This window comes from Pantherophis guttatus, chromosome 2, assembly GCF_059756535.1.
Source record: "Pantherophis guttatus breed Tessera chromosome 2, ASM5975653v1, whole genome shotgun sequence".
Lineage (NCBI taxonomy): Eukaryota > Metazoa > Chordata > Lepidosauria > Squamata > Colubridae > Pantherophis > Pantherophis guttatus.
Genome location: NC_142064.1, coordinates 270,589,946 through 270,616,740, shown reverse-complemented (window position 1 = coordinate 270,616,740; position 26,795 = coordinate 270,589,946). Strand labels below are relative to the sequence as shown.

The 26,795-nt window shown below is 44.4% G+C and overlaps 2 protein-coding genes and 1 pseudogene across 3 annotated transcripts in view; 1 reads left to right on the top strand and 2 right to left on the bottom strand.

Moving 5' to 3' along the window:
• Positions 1–1,859: 1,859 nt before the first annotated feature.
• On the bottom strand, positions 1,860–12,874 carry LOC132711696 (uncharacterized; annotated as a pseudogene). The gene is made up of 3 exons (XR_015732005.1): positions 12,742–12,874; positions 9,704–10,868; positions 1,860–3,234 (listed from the first exon to the last, which is right to left on the bottom strand). The product of XR_015732005.1 is annotated as an uncharacterized LOC132711696 (transcript).
• A 3,022-nt stretch (positions 12,875–15,896) lies between these two features.
• Positions 15,897–21,720, bottom strand: LOC148115878 (uncharacterized). The gene is made up of 2 exons (XM_087884402.1): positions 21,572–21,720; positions 15,897–19,011 (listed from the first exon to the last, which is right to left on the bottom strand). The coding sequence occupies exon 2, from the start codon at positions 18,917–18,919 to the stop codon at positions 17,609–17,611; it is 1,311 nt and encodes a 436-aa protein (XP_087740528.1). The 5' UTR covers positions 18,920–19,011; positions 21,572–21,720; the 3' UTR covers positions 15,897–17,608.
• A 3,960-nt stretch (positions 21,721–25,680) lies between these two features.
• The window catches only part of LOC117674804 (uncharacterized), a 42,419-nt gene continuing 41,304 nt past the window's right edge, over positions 25,681–26,795 (top strand). Inside the window, exon 1 of the mRNA XM_087885258.1 lies at positions 25,681–25,848. The gene's annotated coding sequence lies outside the window, so the exon portion shown is untranslated. The remainder of the gene's footprint in view (positions 25,849–26,795) is intronic.

Here is a 26,795-nt window from a genome sequence, read left to right as displayed (position 1 = left end):
AGGAAAAAGGGGAGAGAGGGGCAAGCAGGATTCGCACTCGGTCTGTAAAAAAAAAAAAAAAAAAAAAACCACCCCCGCAGGTGACCTAAGGCCGGACAGAAGCACCCTGGTTTGTGCGAAGCTGGAACCAGATTTGGGGGTTGAATGCACCAGGCTAATCTAGGGCACTGTGTCTGAAACTTGGCATCTCTTAAGATATATGTGAACTTCAACTCCCAGAATTCCCCAGTCAGCATGGGGCATTCTGGGAGTTGAAGTTCAGGTGTCTTAAGGTGGAGAATGATCTCTATGCCAACCCAGGAAACAGGTCAATTCATAAGGCCATTTACACAGGAATACCATCGTTAACATCCCTACAGGGATATTATGCCTCAGGCTTCTAAGCACTTCACCAGTACCCCAAAGAAACTGGCTCAAAAGGTTGCTCGAAACATTTGAAGGCAGGGTGTGATGGGAGTTGTAGTACTAGGGCCATCCAGAGAACAGGAATGAGGAAAGTTCAGAGGCATAATTCCTCCTCCTATCCTGCTTGTTTAAGTCCAACTTTGGCTTCTATTCTGTTCCATTCCATTCCATTGTTTACATACTTTATATTCCATTATTTCTCTTTTCTCTCTAATCTTCTCTTTGCCTATTCTATTTTCTATACTTTATATTTTATTTTTTACATTCTGTCCTCTTCATAGATCATAGGTAAGATGATCATGGTTTACATAATTCTAATTATTGTAGTAAGAGACTCCTCATGGCTTTTAAACATGTTTTTTCAAAGGTCTTTATGGTGCTGAACTGGGGCTTATTTCTTCCTTTACTGTTGATGGTTGATCCTAAAAGGCAGAAGCTGTTCATTTCTCTGATATCTACATTGTCAGTTCTAAAGGAGTTTGTCCCACCTATTGTCATTAGTTGGTCTTCCTTATATTTAATTCTGGACGTCTCTAACTTGTACATTTATTTTATTTGACTGTTTGATGCAGGGGTGAAATGCTACCGGTTCACTCCGATTTGGGTGAACTGGTAGGGGGAAAAAAGCTAGTGTCTCGGGTGAACCGGTAGTCAGCTACCAGTTCGGGCAAACCGGTAGTTTAAAAAAGCTACACTATCCTCCCAACTCGTATTTCCGAAGATCAGCTGTGCAGCGGGGTTTAGCTTTGCTAGAAATCAAAAAATCCTGCTTTCTAGCAATGCTAAACTGTGCAGCACAGCTGATTCCCCCCCCCTCCACTGTTCTACTTACCTTCTCAAGCCTCCTTTTGGCATGCAGTGCGCATGCAGTAGCAAATCGGTTCGGATTTCACCACTGGTTTGATGTCTGGAAGGAATAGGCCTGACAGTTGGCAATTGAAGCAATAATTGTTATCGAAATAAGGTAAAATTAAATGCAGATTTAAAAAAAAATTGGTATTGTATATTTACTTCATGTGTTATATTATATACAGTATAAAGAGAAGTTATTGAATCCTGCTGAATCAGTTACTTGTGTGTATTTTCTGGATGTGATTCCTGCTGCAAACTCCGACACCTCCTTGCAGCAAATAGCAAACAGCCAGGTCAGCTTCAGCACATTATTGCAGCCTGATTCAGAACAAGCAGCTGATTGGGGGGGTGGATCAGCCTCCCAGAATAACCCCAATCAGCTGTTCCAGGCTGCAGGGATTGCCACAGACAATCACCACCTCCGTGCCTCGCATTTTTGGCCTCGTGGGCTGGGCTACATTCGGTGTATAAGACACACCCAAATTTTCACCCTCTTTTTGGGGGGGGGGGGAAGTGTGCCTTATGCTCCAAAAAATACGACAATCCCCCTTTCCATTTATCTTAAATCCCCCTTATAACTAAACAAAATAATTACAAAACAATAGTAATAAAATTGGAAGCTATTATACATTTCCTGAAATAACAACTTTACATCCAAAAATGAAAACAAAAATAAAAGGTTAACAAGAAAGATTTGTTTTGACTAGCACACACTGATCAAAAACTTTTCAGTCATAGTGGGAGAATCTGCTTGAAAATTATGCTTAAGTTTAAGGTTATGGGACTAGGGCTTCTGTCCTGTATGGATTTGGCTGTCACTTCTAAGGGAAGATGAATCAGCAAATGTTCTCCCACGCTCTATAAACATTTGAAATTTTGTTCCCCTCTATGAATTTTTGCATGTTTTTTAAGGGTTGTTAGGGTACGATAAAATTGGCCACAATCATTGCACTGAAAGGGCTTCTCCCCTGTGTGGGTTTTATAATGTACCCAAAGGTATCCCTTTTGAGCAAAACATTTTCCACATTCTCCACATCTGTATGGTTTCTCTCCTGTGTGGACCCTCTGATGCCTGGCAAGGTTGTATTTATCGGAAAAGCACATCCCACACTCCACACATTTGAAAGGCTTCTCCCCTGTATGGATTCTCTCATGACTCTCAAGCTTCCTTCGTTCAAGGAAACCTTTCCCACACTCCCCACATTTAAACGGTTTCTCGTCTTTGTGCCCTATTTGGTGTTTCCGAAGATCAGAAGAAGTTAGGAATCGTTTCTCACATTCTGAGCATTCATAGGGTCTCATTCCGGTGTGGAGTCTCTGATGTTTCAGCAGGTTTGATTTCAAGATAAAACATTTCCCGCATTCGAGGCACTTTTCGTTTTTCTCTCCTTTGTGTGTTTTCTCATGACTCCGAAGAGATGAAATCTGTGTGAAACATTTTCCACACTCCAAGCATTTGTGAGGTTTGATTCCTGCATGAATCAGCTCATGGACACCAAGATTTGCCTTATGAGAAAAGCTCTTTCCACATTCCGAACACTTGTAAGGTTTCTCCCCTGTGTGAGTCCTCTCATGCTTTATGAGAGTGGCTTTTTCACGGAAAAACGTCCCACATTCCAGACATTGATAAGGTTTCTCTCCAGTGTGGATTTTCTGATGGGTAAGAAGGTATGACGATCGACCAAAGCATAACTCGCATTCATCACATTTATAGGGTTTTAGTCTGGAGGGGCTACCGAGATCTTTGGAGTTTTTTCCAAGGAAGGCTTTCTCACACTCCAAACCTTGACTGGACCCACTTCCGAAATGGATCTTCCTGTGGGTCAAAAGGAGGGACCGGCCAGCAAAGGATTTACCATACTCTGAGCATTCGTGTGTTTTTTGGTGGTTTTTTGGAATGCTGCTTGCGTCTGATGGGGCATCCAAGAGTTTCCCAGGCTCCATCCTTTCTGGCGGCTGCTGCCTTTGGCTGAATTTCTATTTTCTGTTGAGAGTTGTAAATCTTTTACCCTGTTAGAAAAAAAAGAATTGCAGAATAATATTTCCTATTGAGAAAGGTAGTGATTCACAAAATCTGAGACTTGGGAGGGATCAGGCAGGTCTCCCAATCCAACCCCCTTGTCCAGCACCTCAGGACACTCTAGACAAATTCTCCAGTCAGAGAGCCCCCACATCACTAGAATGGAAACTAGTGGTGGAATTCAATTTTTTTACTACCGGTTCTGTGGGCATGGCTTGGTGGGCGTGGCAGGGGAAGGATACTGAAAAATCTCCATTCCCACCCCACTCTGGAGCCAGCCAGAGGTGGTATTTGCTTGTTCTCTGAACTACTCAAATTTTCCGCTACCAGTTCTCCAGAACCTGTCAGAACCTGCTGAATAGCACCCTGAGGGAAACTCAGTTTTTATACTAGTTGTTAGTCCTACAATGGGGCAGAAATGCCAGGACAGTGCCTTAAGTGGAGGACTGGGGACTTCAGCCGTTTCTGCCAGTGCCAATGACGCCAGGCCCAGTTTCACCGCTGCCACCGAGAAATGCAGCCTTAATTTCTGAGACTGGAGTCCTTTGCAGCCTTGCGCCATTCTCCCATCTGCATGTTCCATACAGTTTCTACGCAATGTGGACCAAAACATCTCTAAGCTTCTCCAGGATGCCCTCAAGTCAAACGTGGCCAACGCTGGAACTCCAATGGCCTCCCCTGCCCCCCGCCCTCAGAAACCTGTGCTTGTTACCTGGGACTCTGTGAACATAATGACCGATGAAATCAGTTAATAATCGCAACAGTGAGTGGAGAATTACAATTCTTGAACAAAGCGATCTCATGGTATCTTACGTAATGACCACTTTGCTAAACTAGCAAGACTGCCATCCCAATTGTAGTCGTAAATCGAGGACTACCTTCAGACAACGCGCATGCTCTTGGAAAGCAACCCCCACCTTTCTTAATAGCCCTCAGCAGATGTCAGCCCTTAAGAGGTAAATTCCCTGCAGCAAGATCTGAACAAATGTAGGGTTAGCCCTCAACCATAATAGGAATTGCCCAACACCCTTTCCGAATATACGGTCCTTCATTGCATCACCCCAGTTGCACCACACCCTCCAAACTTCAACCAAACCTGGGACCACAGACAACCTACAGAGCCAGCTGTGACCCCTACAACAGCCAGTAGAATACATGTTCTTGCACAGGAACAGGAAGCTCAAGGACAAAGCCCAAGAGAAAGTATAAAAACCCCTCATTCTGAACTCCATGTGGTCAGCTGCCTAGAATCACTCATATGCTTCTGCTTCATCAATAAATGGACGCTCTTGTCAATCAGCCTCCAGCCTCCATTTTGTCTCCAGTGCTTTTCTCCCAGCTTGGAACTGAACCAGATAGATATTTCTATGGATGGATGGATGGGTGGAAGTTCAAAGAAGTTCAAATACACCTTCAGTTATAGAAACAGTGTTACTGGGGCAGGATCCAGCCTGCCTACCTTGCAGGTTTACACTTGGGGAGGGTAATAAATTAAGTATAAGGAAAAAAAGATATGAGAAAGGATTGTTTTGGCTTAATGGACTTTTATGAATTTCCCTTCCCCCCTCACCTAGAACTCATGAGGAGCAAGATGGGTTAAAAAAAAAGAAATAATGCTCCAACAGCTAAAATACACAGGCGATAAGAAAACTAAAGGCAGCTTTGCCACTTTTTGAAAGAAAAGCACCCAATAAAGCCGATCCACACCTAGTAAGACACTGAATAGACCCTGGAAGTTTTAACTTTGTGTGGAAAACCCACCCGTCCCAGAAGAATGAAATATATTAGGAAGTATTAAAAAAGACAGAATATTATATTTCCCTAAAGAAGAAATGGGGAAACATGCTCTTCAAAGACAGAAAGCAGCCCCCATTTTTTCTTCCGAGCTCACAGCAGCTGCCAACCTTTTTTTTATATAAATTAATAAATTTTATTATTTTTTTTTCAAGTTAAAATCAACACAAGACAAAAACATTGTTTATACATACAAACAAAAACCATACATTCCCCTCCCTCCCCCATTCAACACGTCTATCCTGGCAGATAATATTCCTGCCCTCATTAGTAGATAATTATGCCCACAACACAGAATAAGGTAAGTAATCCCCAAATGTGATTTTCATACAATTATCTCTCAATCTAAATAAGTGTATCTCTCTTCGTATTAACATAGGCCCTCACTTCGTCTCAATTAGTTTATTCAACCACCGAAGGGCCATAGTTTGAGGACCCCTGATTTAGTGCAATAATTTTTCTGCGGACCACAAAGTATCAAACCCACCCATCTCAGAAGAATGAAACATATTAGGAAACATTAAAAAAGGCAGAATATTATATTTTCCTAAAGAAGAAATGGGGAAACATGCTCTTCAAAGACAGAAAGCAGCCCCCATTTTTTTCTTCCAAGCTCACAGCAGCTGCCAACCTTTAAGAAGATAAAGAGCTTATTGAAAGAAGCAGCAGCCAGCTATCCAGAATGGCTCTATTCATATGCAAAGCATATACTGCAGGCAGAAATGAATTCAAGGCAGGGTATTTTCTGCTTGCAGCCGACAAAAGCAGAATGGTAGGATTAGCACAGCAGCCCCTCACCCCAAGATCCAGCACTGGAAGAAAGCCCTTAGCCACAATAGGAACTGCCCAAACGCCCTTTCAGAACACAACCCCCTTCATTGCACACAAACACAGCAATGTGTTTTCAGGACCTGTGTTATTCAGGACCTGTATAAAAAATCCTGGCACTCATCTACCTAGTTGTGCAGCTGACCCAGAATTGCAGGCTGTCTTTGTGTCTGTTTCTCTTCAATAAACTTTCTTTCCAATCAGCCTCCAAGTTGTTTGCAGGGTCTTTCTCCCACCTTAGAACTGAACCACATGGATTTGGTTATACCTGTTTTAACCTTGCAAAGGGCGGGGGGGGGGCTGCATGGGAGGGGAAAGGAAAGGCAGTAATGAAACTGAAAGGCAGAACGATGGAGAGGGAGGGGGACTAAATTGCTCCCCCCCCCGGCATGGAAAAGGGGAGACCACGGGGACCCTCCTGCTTGTTCTGCAAAGGCGCCCCCCCCCACCCAATGTTTTATCTGCAGGAACGGCTCGGATCTTTTTTGGGGAGGGGGCTTCCCAGCGCTCTTCCTCCCTCCCTGATCCTCTGCAGCTTCGCTTTGCCCAAATGTACAAGACAGGTGGAAGGAACCCACCAGCAGGTGTTTCTTCCCCCCCCCCAGTGAAGTGGGGACCCCAAGGGCCTGATCCAGGGCCGGATTTAGATGAAAAGAGGCCCTAGGCTATTCCACTTATGAGGCCCTTTCACCTATAGTGAAAGTGTAATTTTAATTTTGCTAACAATTTGAATGTAGGCCCCTCTTGATTTTGAGGCCCTAGGCTGAAGCCTAGTTAGCCTATAGGAAAATCCAGCCCTGGCCTGATCACCCCACCAGGCACCTTTCCTCCCCCCCACATACAGCCCACCATGCACCAGAAAGGCCGGGAGGGAGGGAGAGCAGGGTCGATCTCAGCCCCTTCTGCAAAAGCCTCTGCCAGCGTCCAAACATGCAACATTCAGAGGACACCGAGAATGCGAGGAGGCTTTGGAACTCTCTTCTTTCTTCCTCCGCCAAACTCCATCCCCAAATTTTCTTTCACTCTAGGAATCCATCGCCTCTACTTAACTCCTTCGAAGACAGGAGCAAGGAGGAGGTTGATGAAAAAGGGGAGGGAGGGAGGGACAAGCAGGATTCCCACTAGGTCTGTAAACACCCACACACAGAGGTGACCTAAGACCGGACAGAGGCACCTGGTTTGTGGGAAGCTCTAATCAGATTTGGGGGTTGAATGCATCAAGCTAATCTAGGGCAGTGTCTGAAACTTGGCATCTCTTAAGAGATATGTGAACTTCAACTCCCAGAATTCCCCAGTCAGCATGGGGCATTCTGGGAGTTGCAGTTCAGGTGTCTTAAGGTTGAGAATGGTCTCTATGCCAACCCAGGAAACAGGGCAATTCACAAGGCCAGTTACAGGAATACCACCATTAACATCCCTACAGGGATATTATGCCTCAGGCTTCTAAGCACTTCACCACTACCCCAAAGAAACTGGCTCTAAAGCGTGCCCCGAACATTTGAAGGCAGGGGCATTCTGGGAGTTAAAGTTCAGGTATCTTAAGGTGGAGAATGGTCTCTATGCCAACCCAGGAAACAGGGCAATTCACAAGGCCAGTTACAAGAATGCCACAATTAACATCCCTATAGAGACATTATCCCTCAGGGTTCCAAGGACTTCACCACTACCCCAAAGAAACTGGCTCAAAAGGGTGCCCCAAATATGTGCAGGCAGGGTGTGATGGGAGTTGTAGTATTAGGGCCATCCAGAGAACAGGAATGGGGAAAGTTCAGAGGCATCAGTCCTCATCCTATCCTGCTTGCTTAAGTCCAACTTTGGCTTCTATTCTGTTCCATTCTATTCTATTCTTTACATACTTTATATTCCATTTTTTTCTTTTCTTTCTAGTCTTCGCTTTGCCTATTCTATTTTCTATACCTTATATTTCATTTTTTTACAATCCATTCTGTTCTCTTCATACATCCTAGGGAAGATGATCATGGTTTACATAATTCTAATTATTGTAGTAAGAGACCCCACATGGCATTTAAATGTTTTTAAAGGCCCTTAATGCTGCTCTACCAAGTGCTGGACTGGGACTTATTATTCGATTGTTACTTCCTTTTCTCCTGATGGTTGACCCTAAAAGGCAGAGGGTGCTCACAACTTTGATATCTTCATTGTCAGTTCTAAAGGGGTTTATTCTACCTGTAGTCGTTAGTCTTTTTTATATTTAATTCTAGACCCACTGATTTGCAGAGTTTGTTATATTTGCCTGTTTAATGTCCAAAAAGAATAGGCATGACAGTTGGCAATTGAAGCAATAATTGTCATGGGCTGGGGATGAGATGCCAGTTCATGGAGGACACAAGAGAAGAGAATTAAACACATTCCAGGGCAAGCGAGGAGTTAAGTTAGGTCTCGTTTAGTGAGTTTCATGAATCCCACAAAAATATCCCATTCAATTTCTACAGGTACTCCTCAACTTACAACAGTTTGTTTAGTGACCATTACAAGTTACAATGGCACCAAAAAATGTGACTTATGACCGTTTTCTCACTTACAACCACTGCAGCATCTCCATAGTCGCAGGATCAAAATTCAGATGCTTGGCAACTAATTTATTTATTTATTATTTATTATTTAAATTTCTATACCGCCCTTCTCCTTTCGGACTCAGGGCGGTGAACAGCCAAAAATAAAACATTTATAATTCATGTTTTATCAGTTGCAGTGGTTCTGGCTCATGAAATCTCTTCAATGGGGAAGCCAGATTCAATTAATAACTGTGTTAGTAACTTAACAATTGCAATGGTTCATTTAACAAGAATGTGAAGAAAATTCGTAAAATGGGGGAAAATTCACTTAAAAAATGTTTCACTTAGCAACATAAATTTTGGACACAATTGTAGTTGTAACTCAAGGACTACCTGTACCATCAAGTGATATCTCGATGGAAAATAAGGTAATTGTTTCTATTGTATTCTATTCTAATTGACGGAAATAGGCAAGAAAAATATTTAATGCAGTATGGTATATGAATAATGAAATATCACAGTAAAGAAGAACAAGAATATGCTTTAAAAATTTAAATTTATAGATAAAAAAACTGCACATATGGTAACCTTAATTGCACATATTGTAACCTGACATTAAGTGAATTTTGGATCACATAATAAGGAACCTGGTATCCATTTACAATTCACACTAATCTAATTACGTAATTCAAAGTTAACATATTCTTACAACCTGCGATGTATGTGTTAAGTTACCTGCGCTCCAATTAATCCTGAGTGATTTATCACTGTCTCTCCAATTGGAAACAGGGGCATATTCATTGTATATCTGATCCTATTTTTTACAAACTTATTTTAAAATCTTCAGCTGTCCTATTGATCAACAAAGATCCAGATCCAATGGACAAAAATAGCTAACGACATAAGTATATAATCCCCCTTTCCATTTATCTTAAATCCCCCTAACTAAACAAAATAATTACAAAACAATAGTAATAAAATTGGAAGCCATTATACAATTCCTGAAATAACTTTATATCTTGAAAACAAGTTATTCTTGTTATATTGAACATAAAGTTATCTTCAATAACTTGAAAACAAAAATAAAAGGTTAACGAGAAAGATTTGATTTGACTAGATAGAACATACTGATCGAAAACTTTTATCTTCAGTCATACTGGGGGAGGGGGGGTTCTTGAAAATTATGCTTAAGTTTAAGGTTATAGGACTAGGGCTTCTCTCCTGTATGGATTTGGCTGTCACTTCTAAGGGAACATGAATGAGCAAATGTTCTCCCACACTCTTAAACATTTGTAATTTTGTTCCCCGTGTGCAGTTTTGCATGTTTTTTAAGGGTTGTTAGGGTACGATAAAATTGTCCACACTCATTGCACTGAAAGGGCTTCTCCCCTGTGTGGGTTTTATAATGTACTGAAAGGTATCCCTTTTGAGCAAAACATTTTCCACATTCTCCGCATCTGTATGGCTTCTCTCCTGTGTGGACCCTCTGATGCCTTGCAAGGTTGTATTTATCAGAAAAGCACATCCCACACTCCACACATTTGAAAGGCTTCTCCCCTGTATGGATTCTCTCATGACTCTCAAGCTTCCTTCGTTCAAGGAAACCTTTCCCACACTCCCCACATTTAAACGGTTTCTCGTCTTTGTGCCCTATTTGGTGTTTCCGAAGATCAGAAGAAGTTAGAAATCGTTTCTCACATTCTGAGCATTCATAGGGTCTCATTCCGGTGTGGAGTCTCTGATGTTGCAGCAGGTTTGATTTCAAGATAAAACATTTCCCACATTCGAGGCACTTTTCGTTTTTCTCCCCTCTGTGTGTTTTCTCATGACTCCGAAGAGATGAAATCTGTGTGAAACATTTTCCGCACTCCAAGCATTTGTGAGGTTTGATTCCTGCATGAATCTGCTCATGGACACAAAGATTTATCTTCTGGGAAAAGCTCTTTCCACAGTGTCCACAGCTGTAAGGTTTTTCCCCTGTGTGAGTCCTCTCGTGCTTTATGAGAGTGGCTTTTTCACGGAAAAACGTCCCACATTCCAGACACTGATAAGGTTTCTCTCCAGTGTGGATTTTCTGATGGGTAAGAAGGTATGACGATCGACCAAAGCATAAGTCGCATTCATCACATTTATAAGGTTTTAGTCTGGGGGGGCTCCTGAGATCTTTGGAGTTTTCTCCAGGGGAGGATTTCTGACCCTCCAAACCTTGACTGGATCCACATCCCACATGGATCTTCCTGTGGGTCAAAAGGAGGGACCGGCCAGCAAAGGATTTCCCACACTCTGAGCATTCATGTGGTTTTTTGTAATTTTTTGAAGTGCTGCTTGTGTCTGATGAGGCATCCAAGAGTTTCCCAGGCTCCATGTTTTGTGGCGGCTGCTGCCTTGGGCTGAATTTCTATTTTCTGTTGAGAGTTGTCTTGCAGGTAAATCTTTGGTCAAAATCTTTTACCCTGTTTGTTAGGAAAAAAAAAAGAAATGCAGAATAATATTTCCTTTTGAGAAAGGTAGAGGTTCCCAATATCTGAGACTTGGGAGGGATCAGGCAGGTCTCCCAATCCAGGGGTCACCAACCTTTCAGACCTCAGGGACCACTACATTCATATTTTTTATTCCCGCGGACCACTAATATGATCTGCCTAATGACCGCCTGGGTGGGTTTGGCTAGGTAGTCATGTGACTGGGTGGGCATGGTCAACTCGATGTCACTCACGTTGATGGGCGCCTCGCAGGCCTCTACTCACTCCTCCCCTCCCAGCTCCTCCTTGCCTGCCCGCCCAGGCTCCTTAGTGCCGCACAGGAAGCAATTGTTGGAGCTAAGCAGCCACCATGAGAAAGAGTTGGCAAAACAGGTTAGTTCAAATTGGTTGTAACCAAGAAGGAGGCTCAGCAGAAGCATAGGCGTTCCAAGCAGAGGGAAGAGCTGCAGGAGTACAAGGCCAGGTACAGACGGCTGGAGGCTCAGCGGGCTGAGATGGTCAGCCAATTCCAGGCCATGATGCAGTCCCACTGGAACGAGGCCCTCGGGCTCTTCGACACCAGCGGCACTTCCCTCCAGCCTTCACCCAAAGCCCCACATCAGGAAGCTGAAGCAGACCCCAAGTCAGAATTTCTGTCCCCCTCCGACCCGCACAAAAAGATCCAGAAGGGAGAGATTCTCTGCAGCAAGAGAAATGTTCATTGCACGTATCCGGCCTAGGGACCATAGTTTGAGGACCTCTGATTTAGTGCAATAATTTTTCTGCGGACCACCAAGTATCAAACCCACCCATCCCAGAAGAATGAAACATATTAGGAAGCATTAAAAAAAGGCAGAATATTCTATTTCCCTAAAGAAAAAATGGGGAAACATGCTCTTCAAAGACAGAAAGGAGCCCCCATTTTTTTTTCTTCAGAGCTCACAGCAGCTGCCAACCCTTAAGGAGATAAAGAGCTTATTGAAAGAAGCAGCAGCCAGCTATCCAGAATGGCTCTATTCATATGCAAAGCATATACCGCAGGCAGAAATGAATTCAAGGCAGGGTATTTTTCTGCTTGCAGCTGACAAAAGCAGAATGGTAGGATTAGCACAGCAGCCCCTCACCCCAAGATCCAGCACTGGAAGAAAGCCCTTAGCCACAATAGGAATTGCCCAACGCCCTTTCAGAACACAACCCCCTTCATTGCACACAAACACACACACACACACACAGCATTTCAGGACCTGTAAAAAAAATCCTGGCACTCATCTTGCTAGCTGTGCAGCCGACCCAGAACTGCAGGCTGTCTTTGTGTCTGTTTCTCTTCAATAAACTTTCTTTCCAATCAGCCTCCATGTTGTTTGCAGCGTCTTTCTCCCACCTTAGAACTGAACCACATGGATTTGCCTTCCAACGCCTAGAGTAAGGCATTGAATACACCTTCACCAAGTTTTCACCTTGCATAGAGCGCGAGGGGAGGTGGGGGGGGGAGCAAAGGCAGCAATAAAACTGAAAGGCAGAACGATGGAGAGGGAGGGGGTGGGGGGGCTAAGCTGCTCCCCCCCCACGGCATGGAAAAAGGGGAGACCACAGGGACCCTCTTGCTTGTTCTGCAAAGGCGGGCCCTCCTCACCCCATTTTTTTTATCTGCAGGAACGGCTCGGATCTTTTTTGGGGGGGGGGGCTTCCCAGCGCCCTTCCTCCCTCCCTGATCCTCTGCAGCGTCGCTTTGCCCAAATGCACAAGGAGGGTGGAAGGAACCCCACCAGCGGGTGTTTCTTCCCCCCTCCCCAGTGAAGTGGGCCTGATCACCCCAAACTTCCCCCCCCAAACCTCCTCTCACCCCCCCCCCCACACCATCACGCACCAGAAAGCCCCGGAGGGAGGGAGGGAGAGCAGGGTGGATCTCAGCCCCTTCTGCAAATATCCCGAACAGGCAGCATTCAGAGGACACCGGGAATGGGAGGAGCCTTTGGCGCTCTCTTCTTTGCCCCGCCCCCAAACTCCAACCCCAAATTTTTTTTCTTCCGCTCTAGGAATCCATCGCCTCTAACTTAACTCCTTCGAAGACAGGAGCAAGAAGAAGGTTGATGAAATAGGGAGGGGAAAGGGGAGGGAGGGGCAAGCAGAACACGCAGCACATCTGAACCCCCCCCACACACACACACAGGTGATCTAAGGCCGGACAGAAGCACTCTGTTTGTGGGAAGCTGGAACCAGATTTGGGGGTTGAATGCACCAGGCTAATCTAGGGCAGTGTCTGAACCTTGGCATCTTTTAAGATATATGTGAACTTCAACTCCCAGAATTCCCCAGTCAGCATGAGGCATTCTGGGAGTTGAAGTTCAAGTGTCTTAAGGTGGTGAATGGTCTCTATGCCAACCCAGGAAACAGGGCAATTCACAAGACCAGTTACAGGAATGCCAACGTTAACATCCCTATAGAGACATTATCCCTCAGGCTTCTATGGACTTCACCACTACCCCAAAGAAACTGGCTGTAAAGGAGCAAGAAGAAGGCTGACAAAATAGGGAGGGAAAAGGGGAGGGAGGGGCAAGCAGAAAACGCAGCACATCTGAACCCTCCCCCCCCCCACACAGGTGAACTAAGGCCGGGCAGAGGCACCTGGCCCTGGTTGGTACGAAGCTGTAACCAGATTTGGGAGTTTAAAGCATCAGGTTAGTCTATCTAAGGCAAGGGTGGGCAAATGTCTCTCTTTTACAACCCTGTGGACTTCAACTCCCAGAATTCCTGAGACAGCCAAGCTGTCTCAGGAATTCTGGGAGTTGAAGTCCACAGGGTTGTAAAAGTGCCATGTTTGCCCCACCCCTGATCTAGGGCACTGTTTTTGAAACTTGGTATCTTTAATGTGAACTTCCAACTCCCAGAATGCCCCAGTCAGCATGGGGCATTCTGGGAGTTGACGTTCTGGTGTTTTAAGGTGGAGAATGGTCTCTATGACGACCCAAGGAAACAGGGCAATTCACAAGGCCAGTTACAAGAATGCCATCATTATCATGCATACAGAGACATTATTCCTCAGGCTTCTAAGGACTTCACCACTACCCCAAAGAAACTGGCACGAAAGGGTGCCCCAAACATGTGAAGGCAGGGTGTGATGGGAGTTGTAGCACTACAGCCATCCACAGAACAGGAATGGGGAAAGTTCAGAGGCATCAGTCCTCTTCCGATCCTGCTGCTTTAAATTCAATTTTCACTTCCATTCTGTTCCATTCTTTTTCTACTCTATCCTTTATATTCCATTTTCTATTCTATTCCATACCATTCTTTATATTATACTCTATTCTTTATATACTTTATATTCCATATTCCATTCTGTTCTGTTCATAGAACACCATAGGGAAGATGATCATGGCTTACACAATTCTGTTCATTGTAGGTAGAGACCCATCATGGTGTTTTCAAAGGCCTTTCTGGCTGCTCTATCAAGTGCTGGACTGGGCCTTATTTCTTGATTGCTACTTCCTTTACTCTTGATGGTTGATCCTAAAAGGCAGAAGCTGCTCACAACTTTGGTGCCTTCATTGTCAGTTCTAAAGGGGTTTGTTCTACCTGTAGTCCTTAGTCTTTTTTAAATTTAATTCTAGACTCCACTGATTTGCACAGCTTGTTTGATTTGCCTGTTTGATGTCTGGAAAGAATAGGCCTGACAGTTGGCCATTGAAGCAATCATTGCCATCAAAATAAGCTAAAAATACATGCAGAATTGAAAAATCCCTGGTGTGAATTATTTTGATGAGATGTGAGGTGTTCAGCTCACACTGAAGTTCTTCCCGCAATCTGAACACAGGTTCAGTTTCTCTTCAGCGTGGATCCTCGGATGGTAAATGAGAGATTTGCTTTTACTGAAGCGCTTTCAACACTCGGAGCCCTGAAACGGTTTCTTTCCAGTGTGGAGTTTCCAAAAGAGTTTTAAGGTTCGATTTAGAGCTGAAATTTTTCTCTCACACAAAACACTGGATTCTTTTTTTCTTTTAACGAGAACCTCTGGAGATGCCAATTCCTGCAACCTTCTCATGTGCATGGGATGAGATGCCAGTTCATGGGGGACACAGAAGAGAATTAACCACAGTTCAGGGCAAGGGAGGAGATATGGTAGTCTTCGTTAGTGCGATTAATGAATCCCACCCAAAAAATGACATTAAATTTATATTATTTGATGTGATATTTCTATGGAAAATAGGCTACCGTATTTTTCGGAGTATAAGATGCACCTTCCCCCCCCCCTAAAAGAGGCTGAAAATTTGGGTGCGTCTTATACTCAATGTAGCTTTTTCGAAGCTTTTTTTCAGCCCTAAGGAGGTGCTAGCCGAGTGAAGCGATCTCCCCCACCCCTTCCCCTCGCTTTGCCTGCTTTTCTCATTGCTGCTTCCTCTCAGCTGTGCCTTAGAAGCTGTTTTTTATCCCCAAGCAGGGGATAAAAAAACCAGCGAACTAATGTGCTAAAGCTGACCAAACTAAGGACGCTAGCATGATGAATACCTGGTAGGCAGATTTTTTTCCCCTATTTTCCTCCCCAAAAACTAAGCTGCGTCTTTTATTCCGGTGTGTCTTATACTCCAAAAAATATGGTAATTGTTCCCAGATTGCTGGAAATAGGCAAGAAAAATGTTTAATATGATACATGAGGTTCTACATAAGGAGCCTTGGTGGAGCAGCGGACTAAAGCGCTGTTAAATAGTACTTAGCTGCCAGCTGCCTGCAATTATTGCCAGTTCAAATCTCACCAGGCTCAAGGTTGACTCAGCCTTCCATCCTTCCGAGGTAGATAAAATGAGGCCCGGATTGTGGGGGCAATAAGCTGACTTTGTATAAAAAAGAACACCGCTTAGAGGGGGCCAAAAGCCCTACTAAGCAGGTATATACAAAAGTATGAAGGCTCTTGCTTAACGCATTGTAAGCCGCCCTGAGTCTCCGGAGAAGGGCGGCATATAAATTGAACCAATAAATAAATAAATAAATAAATAAATCATAATGAAATATCACAGTAAAGAACAAGGATATGCTTAAAACAATTTACATTTATGAATGAAACTACTGTACATATAATAACCTTAACTGCATACATTGTAACCTGACATTAACTAAATTTTCGGTCACGATAGGCAATCTGATATCCATTTACAATTCACACTAAACTGAGTATTACAGAATTTAAGTTGCGCTTCTCACGACCTGCTGTGTACATACTAAGTAACCCAGTGATGGCTAATCTTTCACATCACCGCATGTCGACCTGCGTGCCAGAAATGGCACGCAAAACCATCCCACCTGGACTGCGTGGCCTTGTTGGCCCTCACGTGCGCAGGAGCAGCAAAATCCGGAAGAGCAGTGTTCCATCGTGCATACACATGCCGGCACCTGAACTTCTGGCATGGAGGCACACCCAATGAACAACTGGCTGTCGCACATGTGCATGACAGAAACCCAGAAGTTTAGGTGCCGGCGTGCACATGCGCGACAGAACACTTCTCTTCTGGGTTTCGGCACTCCCTTGCGCGTGAAGACCAGCTGACCAATGCACATGTGTGTACAGGAACACGGAAGAGGAGCCAGCAAGGCTGCGCATCCCGCGCGGGATGGTTCTACATGCCCCTTCCAGCACGCGTTCCATACGTTTGCCAACACGGTAGTAACCTGTGCTCCAATTAATCCCTGTGGGTGATTTATCTCTCTCTGCAATTGCAGCCAGGTGCATCTTCATGGTCAGGGAATTGCACAGCTGGTGTCTAAATGGAGTCAGAGACACTGTCAAGAATCAGCAGTGTTATAGAAATAAATATATTTACAGTAAGCAAGAGAGGCAAACAGTAAATCAATTACCTTAAAAAGTTTTACTTTACAATCTTAAAAGAGAACTTTCTGTCCCAGTTCAGAGCTGGGGACCCAGGTCTCTTGGGATTTTTTTCACTGTGAATACGGAGGACTGAGGGGCAAAAGAGAACCTGAGGCTTAAGTGATATCTGAAGAATATTTTCCTCCTCTAGATCACAACCATTTTTTTTAATAATACTCAGGTCAGGGAATCTTTTCCTCACTTCACTGCAATTATGAACTGCTTTGTGTTCTTTGAAAAGATTTCAGGAGAAAATGTTAAGATTTCTAGGCTTTCTCTCTATGGGCACTTACAAATGTATCACAAAAACTGTCTCATTTTAAGGGAACAGATTTTTCACACAAGCAAGCCCTAATATGGTTTGTCACCCAGAAAGCTTCCAGTAGTCAGAGCAGCTGGAAGGTTTATCTGGAGGGCATTTTTTCTGCAGACCAAGTAGACATTTCAGAAAAATATTTCCCACACCCCAAATGCACAATTTCTTTTTCTTGTGGATTCTTTACAGCCTCCAGAGGTGTCGGTGAAGAATTTTGCAATATTCCAAGCATTTATACAATTACGCCCTTTTGTGAACGCTTCAGGATTTATCAAGGTTTCCTTACAGGTAGTCCTCGACTTATAAAATCACTTTGTTCAGGAAAACTAGGAAAAACATATTGCCCATACCAAAGAATTGTAGAATGAGCCCTGTGTGAACTCACACAGCCCCGTCACTGTGTGAAGTTCCCAATGAATGGTATAACGTGTGACTTTTGAAAAAAAGTATTTCCCACTTTGTTCACAAGTAAAGGGATTTATTTCTACTATGGAGTTTCTGATGCATTTTAGCTTTCGATTTGCAGTGAAAAGTTGTCTCACCCTCTGCACACTTGTAAGGTCACTCTCCTGCGTGACTTCGGGTGTGCCTGTGAAATGCTGCAGGTTGGGCAAAACATTTCCCACAGTCCAAACATTTATAAGGTTTCTCTCCAGAGTGGATTCGTTGATGTATTATAAGAGTACTTTTCTGAGAAAAACATTTATTACACTCTGAGCATTTATGGGGCTTCTCTCCTGTATGGATTCGGCTGTGACTTTTAAGCGAAGATGACTTACCAAATGTTCTCCCACAGTCTAAACATTTGTAATTTTTCTCCCCCGTGTGAATTTTAACATGACTTCGAAGGCTTGATGGGGTGCGATAAAATCTTCCACATTCGTTACATTGATATGGCTTCTCCCCTGTGTGGGTTTTATGATGACTCCAAAGGTCTCCATTTTGAGCAAAACATTTTCCACATTCTACGCATCTGTATGGCTTCACTCCCCTGTGGAGTCTCTGATGCCTTCCAAGGTTGTGTTTTTCGGAAAAGCATTTCCCACACTCCTCACACTTGAACGGCTTCTCCCCTGTGTGGATTCTCTCATGATTCTGAACCTCTCTTGGAGTAAGAAAACTTTTCCCACACTCCCCACATTTATAGGGTTTCTCCCCCTTGTGCCTCTTCTGGTGCCTCTGAAGTTCAGAAGAATTTACAAATCGTCTCTCACATTCTGGGCATTCATAGGGTCTCTCTCCAGTGTGAAGTCTCTGATGTTGCACCAGGTTTGATTTCCAGGTAAAACATTTCCCGCATTCGAGGCACTTTTCGTTTTTCTCCCCCGTGTGTGTTTTCTCATGACTCCGAAGAGCTGAACTCTGGATGAAGCATTTTCCACACTCAAAGCATTTGTAAGGTTTGATTCCTGCATGAATCTGCTCATGGATCCAAAGATGTGCCTTCTGAGCAAAGTTCTTCCCACACTGTCCACAGCTGTAAGGTTTCTCTCCAGTGTGAATTCTCTCGTGGTTTCTGAGATTGGCTTTCTTTTGGAAAATTTTCCCACATTCCAGACATTGATAAGGTTTCTCTCCAGTGTGGATTTTCTGATGTGTAAGAAAGTGTGACTTTCGACCAAAGGATAAGTCACATTCCTCACATTTATGGGGTTTTAGTCTGGGGGAACTTCTGAGATCTTTGGCATTTATTGCAGAGAAGGATTTCTCACCCTCCAAACCTTGACTGGATCCACTTCCCACATGGATCTTCTGGTGGGTCAAAAGGAGGGACCATTCAGCAAAGGATTTCCCGCACTCTGAGCATTCATGGGTTGTTTTGTGGTTTTTCGGAGTGCTGGTTGTGTCTGATAAAAGATCCAAGTCCACCATGCTTTATGGTGGCTGCTGCCTTGCACTAATTTTCTACTGCTTGTTGATAGTTGTCATTGTAGATAAATCTTGAGATCACAATCTTTTATCCACTGTTAGAATGAAAAAGAAATGAAGAATAGTATTTCCTTTCAAGAAAAGTACAGAATCACAAAATCCTAGACTTGAAAAGGACCATTTGGTCTTCCAATGTAACCCCTCTCCAGGACCTCAGAACTCCATAGACAAAAACTCCAGTGATGGAGACCCCACATCTCTAGGAGGCAAACTCTTCTGTTGTGGTGGAAATTAAGTGGTTTTGTGGGTGGTTAAGTGAAGTGGTGCCTAAGGGAGTGGGGGAAACCCAGGAGATCCAGTGCAGGCCATGCATGAATTAGGAGAGCTGCAGTGTGATGCAAAGCTGCAGCTGCCCCCAGAAGCCTCAGCCACCCAAACTGGGCCCTACAATGGGGCAGAAATGCCAGGGTGGTGCCTTAAATGGAGGCCTGGGGCCTTCAGTAGTTTCAGCCAGCTGCCACTGACGTCAATCCTGGACTTCAGCCCAGTACCACCGCTGCCACTGAGGAATGCGGCCTTAATCCCCAGACCGGTGGCCTTTGCACCCTTGCACTATTCTCCAAGTCGCATGTTCCATACCATTTCTAAGCAAGGTGGACCAAAACATCTCTAAGCTTCTCCAAAACCCCCTCAAGTCAAATGCAGACTGTGCCAGGACTCACTTGCCTCTCCTTTTGGGAAATCTGTGCTTCTTACCCAGGATGCCATCCACTTAATGACCAGTGAGATCACTTAACAACTGCAACAGTGAGTGCAGAATGACACTTCTTGAGCAAAGCCGTCCTGTGATATCTCACATAAGGATTACTTTGCTAAACAAGCAAAATTCCAATCCCAAATGGAATCGTAAATCGAGGACTACCTACAGGCAACGCAAAAGATTAAGGCTTCCTAGAAGCAAAAGAGGAGGAAGGCGAGGTCAGGCTAGTATAAGCAACCCATTTCTTCTCGCCTTTTCTTGCTTTTTCTGTGTTTTGCAGTTATGAGCTCCATCCCATCATGACTAATTGATCCTGGCTTCCTTGTGACACATTTCCTCTTCCTGTATGAAGGAAGGAAGGAAGGAAGGAAGGAAGGAAGGAAGGAAGGAAGGAAGGAAGCAAGCAAGCAAGCAAGCAAGCAAGCAAGCAAGCAAGCAAGCAAGCAAGCAATAGCACTTAGACTTATATACCGCTTCATAGTGCTTCACAGCCCTCTTTAAGCGGTTTACAGTGTCAGCATATTGCTCTCCCAACAATCTGGGTCCTCATTTTACCGACCTAGGAAGGACGGAAGGCTGAGTCAACCTTGAGCCTGGTGAGATTCAATCTGCCAAACTGTTGGCAGCCGGTGATCAGCAGAAGTAGCCTGCAGTACTGCACTCTAACCACAGTGCCAGCGCAGAGGGAGGGAGGGAGGGAGGAAGGAAGGAAGGAAGGTATAGAGAGGTGGGTTCAAATCCACCTTCAGCTTTAGAAACTCTGGATGACAGGGGCCAACCCTGGCCTCTCTACCTGTCTACCAAGGTTTACCCTTGGGGAGGGGAATAAATTAAAAGATATTATGAGGAAGGATTGTTTTGGCTGAATGAACTACTGCTCTTATGCATTTTCCCCCACCCCGCCCCAGTCACCTAGAACCAGGGTGGATAAAAATCAATGATTTTTTTTAAGAAATAAAAAAAATCAGATTTTTTTAATTTAAATTGGATTTTTTTGATTTTTATCGAATTTATTTTAATAAAAAACTTTTGGGGTAAAAATCTATTGTAAGATAGTTTTCTATTCAAGATACACAAATAATTTAGTTTATTCAGCATGAAATGGAGCTTAGTTATGTAGCATGAGGCTGTATATTCTGCAACACTGGGACTATCGGTGAGTCAACAGCGGGTCAAAGGAGGAGCAGAGATGACAGTTGCTCTTTCAAAATTATGATTTAAATCGAGTTGACTTAAATCAAGCCTTTTTACTAGTGATTTAAATCATGATTTAAATTGTGATTTAAATCAACTCGATTTAAATCAAATCCACCCTGCCTAGAACTCATGAGGAGCAGGACGGATTTTTTTTTTAAAAAAAAGGCTCTAACAGCTAAAAATAAAGGGGCAATAAGAGAATTAAAGGTGGATTTGGACCCCTTTGAAAGAAAAACACCCAATAAAGCCAATCCACACCTAATAAGACACAGAACACTCCCTGGAAGTTTTAACCCTGCAAAGGGGGGCGTGGGGGGTGTGAGGGAATACATAAAAGCAGTAGTTCATTCAGCCAAAGCAATTAAACTGAAATCGAGATCGATGGGGATGGGGATGAGGATGAGGATGGAGGGGGGGGGACTAAGCTACATCCCCCCCCCTAACCTGCAGCGAAAAGGCGAGGCCACGGACCCTCTTGCTTGCTCTGCAAAGGCACCCCCCCTCCCCACCTCGTCTTTTCTTTGCAGGGACAGTTCAGATCTTTTTGGGTAGGGGGGCTTCCCAGCGCTCTTCCTCCCTCCCTGCTTCTCTGCAGCTTCGCTTTGCCCAAATGCACAAGGCGGGCGAGATGGGGGGGAGACCCACCGGCCGCTGTCCCCCCCCCCACCTCCATTAAAGGACCCACCACCACCACCCACCAGAAAAATACAGCAGAGTCGCTCTCCACCCCTTCTGCAAACGCCGCTACCAGCATCCGCCCGCGGGAGCATTCAGACGAGACCAGGAATGGGAGGAGTGTTTGGCTTTCCCTTCTTTCCCTCCCCCCCCCCCGCTTCTCATTCTTCCCCCCCCATCCCAAGACCCCAAACTCCACCCCAAATTTTCTTCCTCTCTAGGAATCCGTCGCTTCTATTTAACTCCTTCGAAGACGGGAGCAAGAAGAAGGTTGATGAAATAGGGAGGGAAAAGGGGAGGGAAGGGGCAAGCAGGATTCGCACCAGGTCTGTAGTGTAAACACACACACACCCCAACAGGTGACCTAAGGCCGGGCAGAGGCACCTGGCCGTGGTTGGTGCGAAGCTGTAACCAGATTTGGACGTTTAATGCATCAGGTTAGTCTATCTAACCTGAATCTGAACCTTTGCATCTTTAAAAATATAGGTGAACTTCAACTCCCAGAATTCCCCAGTCAGCATGGGGCATTCTGGGAGTTGAAGTTCAGCTATTTTAAGATGGAGAATGGTCTCTATGCCAACCCAGGAAACAGGGCAATTCACAAGGCCAGTTACAGGAATGCCACCATTAACATCCCTATAGAGAACTTATGCCTTAGGCTTCTAAGGACTTCAACACTACCCCAAAGAAACTGGCTCAAAAGGGTGCCCCAAACATTTGAAGGCAGGGTGTGATGGGAGTTGTAGTACTTGGGCCGTCCAAAGAACAGGAATTCGCACCAGGTCTCTAACCCCCGCCCCCTTCCCACAGGTGATCTAAGTCCGGGCAGAGGCACCTGGTTACAGCGAAGCAGTAACCCAGAGGTCTTCAAACTTGGCAGCTTTTAAGACTTGTGGACTTCAATTCCCAGAATTCTCCAGACAAACATATGAAATCCCCCATGATCTTTTTTTTTTTAATTTGATTTATATGCCGCCCTTCTCCGGAGACTCAGGGCGGCTTACAATGCATTAAGCAATCTTCCCCACCCCCTTCAGGCACCCATGTAGGTCTCCCTCCACTTAACAACCCACAAAATCACTTAACAACTACTATAACAAAAGAGTTTGCCTCCTAGGGACTTGAGGGCTCCATCATTGGCAATTTTGTCAAGGGTGTCTTGTGATATCTCGCATAATGACCACTTTGTTAAACAAGCAAGATTCCAGTCCCAAATGTAATCGTAAATCGAGGACTACCTACAGGCAACACAAAAGATTAAGGCTTCATAGAAGCAAAAGAGGAGGAAGGAGCGGTTAGGCTAGTATAAGCAACCCATTTCTTCTCCCCTTTTCTTGCTTTTTCTGAGTTTTGCAGTTATGAGCTCCATCCATTCATGACTAATTGATCCTGGCTTCCTTGTCACAGATTTCCTGTTCCCTGTATGGAGAAAGGAAGGAAAGGAAAGGAAAGGAAAGGAAAGGAAAGGAAAGGAAAGAAGTGGAGTGGAGTGGAGTGGAGTGGAGAGGAATGGAATGGAATGGAATGGAATGGAATGGAATGGAATGGAATGGAAAGGTAAGATAAGGGAAGGGAAGGGAAGGGAAGGGAAAGAAAGGAAAGGAAAGGAAAGGAAAGGAAAGAAGAGTGGAGTGGAGAGGAATGGAATGGAATGGAATGGAATGGAATGGAATGGAATGGAAAGGGAAGGGAAGGGAAGGGAAGGGAAGGGAAAGGAAAAGAAAGGAAAGGAAAGGAAAGGAAAGGAAAGGAAAGGAAAGGAAAGGAAAGGAAAGGAAAGGAAAGAAGAGTGGAGTGGAGAGGAATGGAATGGAATGGAATGGAATGGTAAGGTAAGGTAAGGTAAGGTAAGGTAAGGTAAGGGAAAGGAAAGGAAAGGAAAGGAAAAGAGAAAGGGAAGGGAAGGGAAGGGAAGGGAAGGAAAGGAAAGGAAAGGAAAGGAAAGAAGAGTGGAGTGGAGAGGAATGGAATGGAATGGAATGGAATGGTAAGGTAAGGTAAGGGAAAGGAAAGGAAAGGAAAAGAGAAAGGGAAGGGAAGGGAAGGGAAGGGAAGGGAAAGGAAAAGAAAGGAAAGGAAAGGAAAGGAAAGGAAAGGAAAGGAAAGGAAAGGAAAGGAAAGGAAAGGAAAGAAGAGTGGAGTGGAGAGGAATGGAATGGAATGGAATGGAATGGTAAGGTAAGGTAAGGTAAGGTAAGGTAAGGTAAGGGAAAGGAAAGGAAAGGAAAGGAAAAGAGAAAGGGAAGGGAAGGGAAGGGAAGGGAAGGAAAGGAAAGGAAAGGAAAGAAGAGTGGAGTGGAGAGGAATGGAATGGAATGGAATGGTAAGGTAAGGTAAGGTAAGGGAAAGGAAAGGAAAGGAAAAGAGAAAGGGAAGGGAAGGGAAGGGAAGGGAAGGGAAGGAAGGAATAGAGAATAGTGCGTTCAAATTCATCTTCACCTATAGAAATTCTGGATGGGGCAGTCTGAGTCTGCCTACCTTGCTGATTTATGGTTGGGAAGAGGAATAAATTAAGTATAATGGGGAAAAACGATATTGCGAATATGGATTGTTTTGGCTGAATGAAATGCTGCTTTGATGCATTTCTCATCCAGTCACCTAGAACTCATGAGGAGCAGGATGGATTTTTTTTTTTAAAAAAAAGGCATCTAGTGAGGCACTGAACTCCCCCTGGAAATTCAATAAGGGGGGGGGAGAGGCAGCTATCAAACCGAAATCGAGATCGATGGGGATGAAGGGGGGGCTAAGCTACATCCCCCCTAAGGCAGCGAAAAAGGGAGACCACACGGACCCCCTTGCTTGCTTGCTCTGCAAAGGCACTCCCTCCGCACCTCGTCTTTTCTTTGCAGGGATAGCTCAAACCTTTTTGGGTAGGGGGACTTCCCAGCGCTCTCCCTCCCTCCCTGCTTCTCCGCAGCTTCGCTTTGCCCAAATGCACAATGGGGGGGACAGGGGGAGACCCACTAGTTGGTGTCCCTCTCCCCGAGCCAGTTAAATGGAAATCCTAAGGGCACATCCCACCCCTGCACACACATACACCAGGAAGGCCCAGAGGGAGAGCAGGAAGGATGAATCTCATCCTCTGCTGCCAGCGTCCTGCCCCGGGAGCATTCAGACGAGACAGGGAATGGGAGGAGCATTTGACTTTCCCTTCTTCTCTCCATCACTGTGCAGATCTAGGCAGTGGTGAAATTCAAAAAATTTTTATTAGCGGTTCTGTGGGCGTGGCTTGGTGGGCGTGGTGTGGCTTGCTGGGCGTGGCAGGGGAAGGATACTGCAAAATCCCCATTCCCACCCCACTCCAGGGGAAGGATACGGCAAAATCCCCATTCCCACCCCACTCCTGGGGGAAGGATACTGCAAAATCCCCATTCCCACCCCACTCTGGGGCCAGCCAGAAGGTGGTATTTGCCGGTTCACTGAACTACTCAAAATTTCCGCTACTAGTTCTCCAGAACCTGCTGGATTTCACCCCTAGATGTAGGTCAAGCAACTTCATTCATGGTTGAGAACTTACGGTTCACTGAGTTATAATAAAAGAGCCTTGGTGGTGCAGCGGACTAAAGTGCTCTTAAGTAGCACTTAGCTGCCAGCTGCCTGCAATTACTGCGAGTTCAAATGTCACCAGGCTCAAGGTTGACTCAGCCTTCCATCCTTCCGAGGTAGGTAAAATGAGGACCCGGATTGTGGGGGCAATAAATTGACTTTGTATAAAATAGAACACCGCTTAGAGGGGGCCGAAAGCCCTACTAAGCAGGTATATACAAAAGTATGAAGGCTATTGCTTAACGTAGTGTAAGCCGCCCTGAATCTCCGGAGAAGGACGGCATATAAATCGAACCAATAAATAAATAATAAATAAAATAAGCCTCCTTCTCCAAACTGGTGCCACGCGGATGTGCAGAACCACAGTTTCCATTGTCCACAGCCAGGCCAGTGAAATTTTAGACCCGTCTGAAAATGTGCATCTGGATAGGAAAGTCTTGGAAGAAACCCAGGTGCGAAAGAGTTAAGTCTAATGAATTCCTTGGTGGGGGGTGGGAAAAGGCATTCCTAGAGAGGAAAAGGTGGATGTGAAATCATAGCTTGAAAAAAAAGGAGACCCGTAAATACCGCAGACCCTTTTCCTGTTCCCACACTTTTTCCCTTCCCTCTGGAAACAGGCGCTTTTCATCCTGCTAAGGATTCCAGTGCATTTTTTTTTTTTTAAAGGGGGCATTTGCCTTTCTCTGCCAGAGTCACGCAGGGTGCATCTGCAGGAAGGAAGACCTAGAGGGTGCATTAAAATCAGGAAAATTGGGTGAGTTTTTAAAAATAAAGGGTGGGCGGGAGGCAAGCCCACTCAGTATTTTGCATCCAAAAAACAAACAAACAAACAAAAAAGCATCTACCCCAAATCAAGTGACTGTCAGTTGTCTTGTTTTTTCAGTCCCCACAATTTTTAACTAATCCAAGAGAGCCTATGTAGATGCTCAGTCACCCATAATAACCAATCATGGTTATGTCCCAAAAGTGCTAATTTTTTTCAGGAGGCAACTGGATTTTCTTGTTTTTTCTTTGATGACGTTTCACTTCTCATCTAAGACGCTTCTTCAGCTTTAACTGGATGGTGGGGAATGGAAGTGAAGGGAAATGGTAATAAGGATATAATAAATAAGAGCCTTGGTAGTACAGTGGTCTAAGGCACCCTGTTATTAAGCTGGTTATTAAGACCAGCTGCCTGCAATTACTGCAGGTTCGAATCTCGCCAAGGCTCAAGGTTGACTCAGCCTTCCATCCTTTCTAAGGTAGGTGAAATGAGGACCCGGTTTGTGGGGGCAATAAGCTGACTTTGTATAAATATACAAAAGGATGAAGGCTATTGCTGAGCACATTGTAAGCCGCCCTGAGTCTCCGGAGAAGGGCGGCATATAAATCAAATTAAAAATTTAACAATAATAATAATAATAATAATAATAATAATAATAATAATAATAATAATAATAGAATAGACTGGTATACTAGAATTAGTAGAAACGTGTTATTCTGTAACCATTAGTTTCCTGTAACACATATTATGCCTTTATATTTGTACCTCCTGTAACTAACTTCCTGTAACAAACATATGTTATTAGGCCTCTGTAAAGTATCTGGTATTTGTCAAACACATGTTCCTGCCATTTGATCTGAACCCATATCAATCTTCTTCCTGTTTTTCTCCTGCCATCCAAAAGCATGGTACTTATCGTAGTTGGAACTGCAGACATC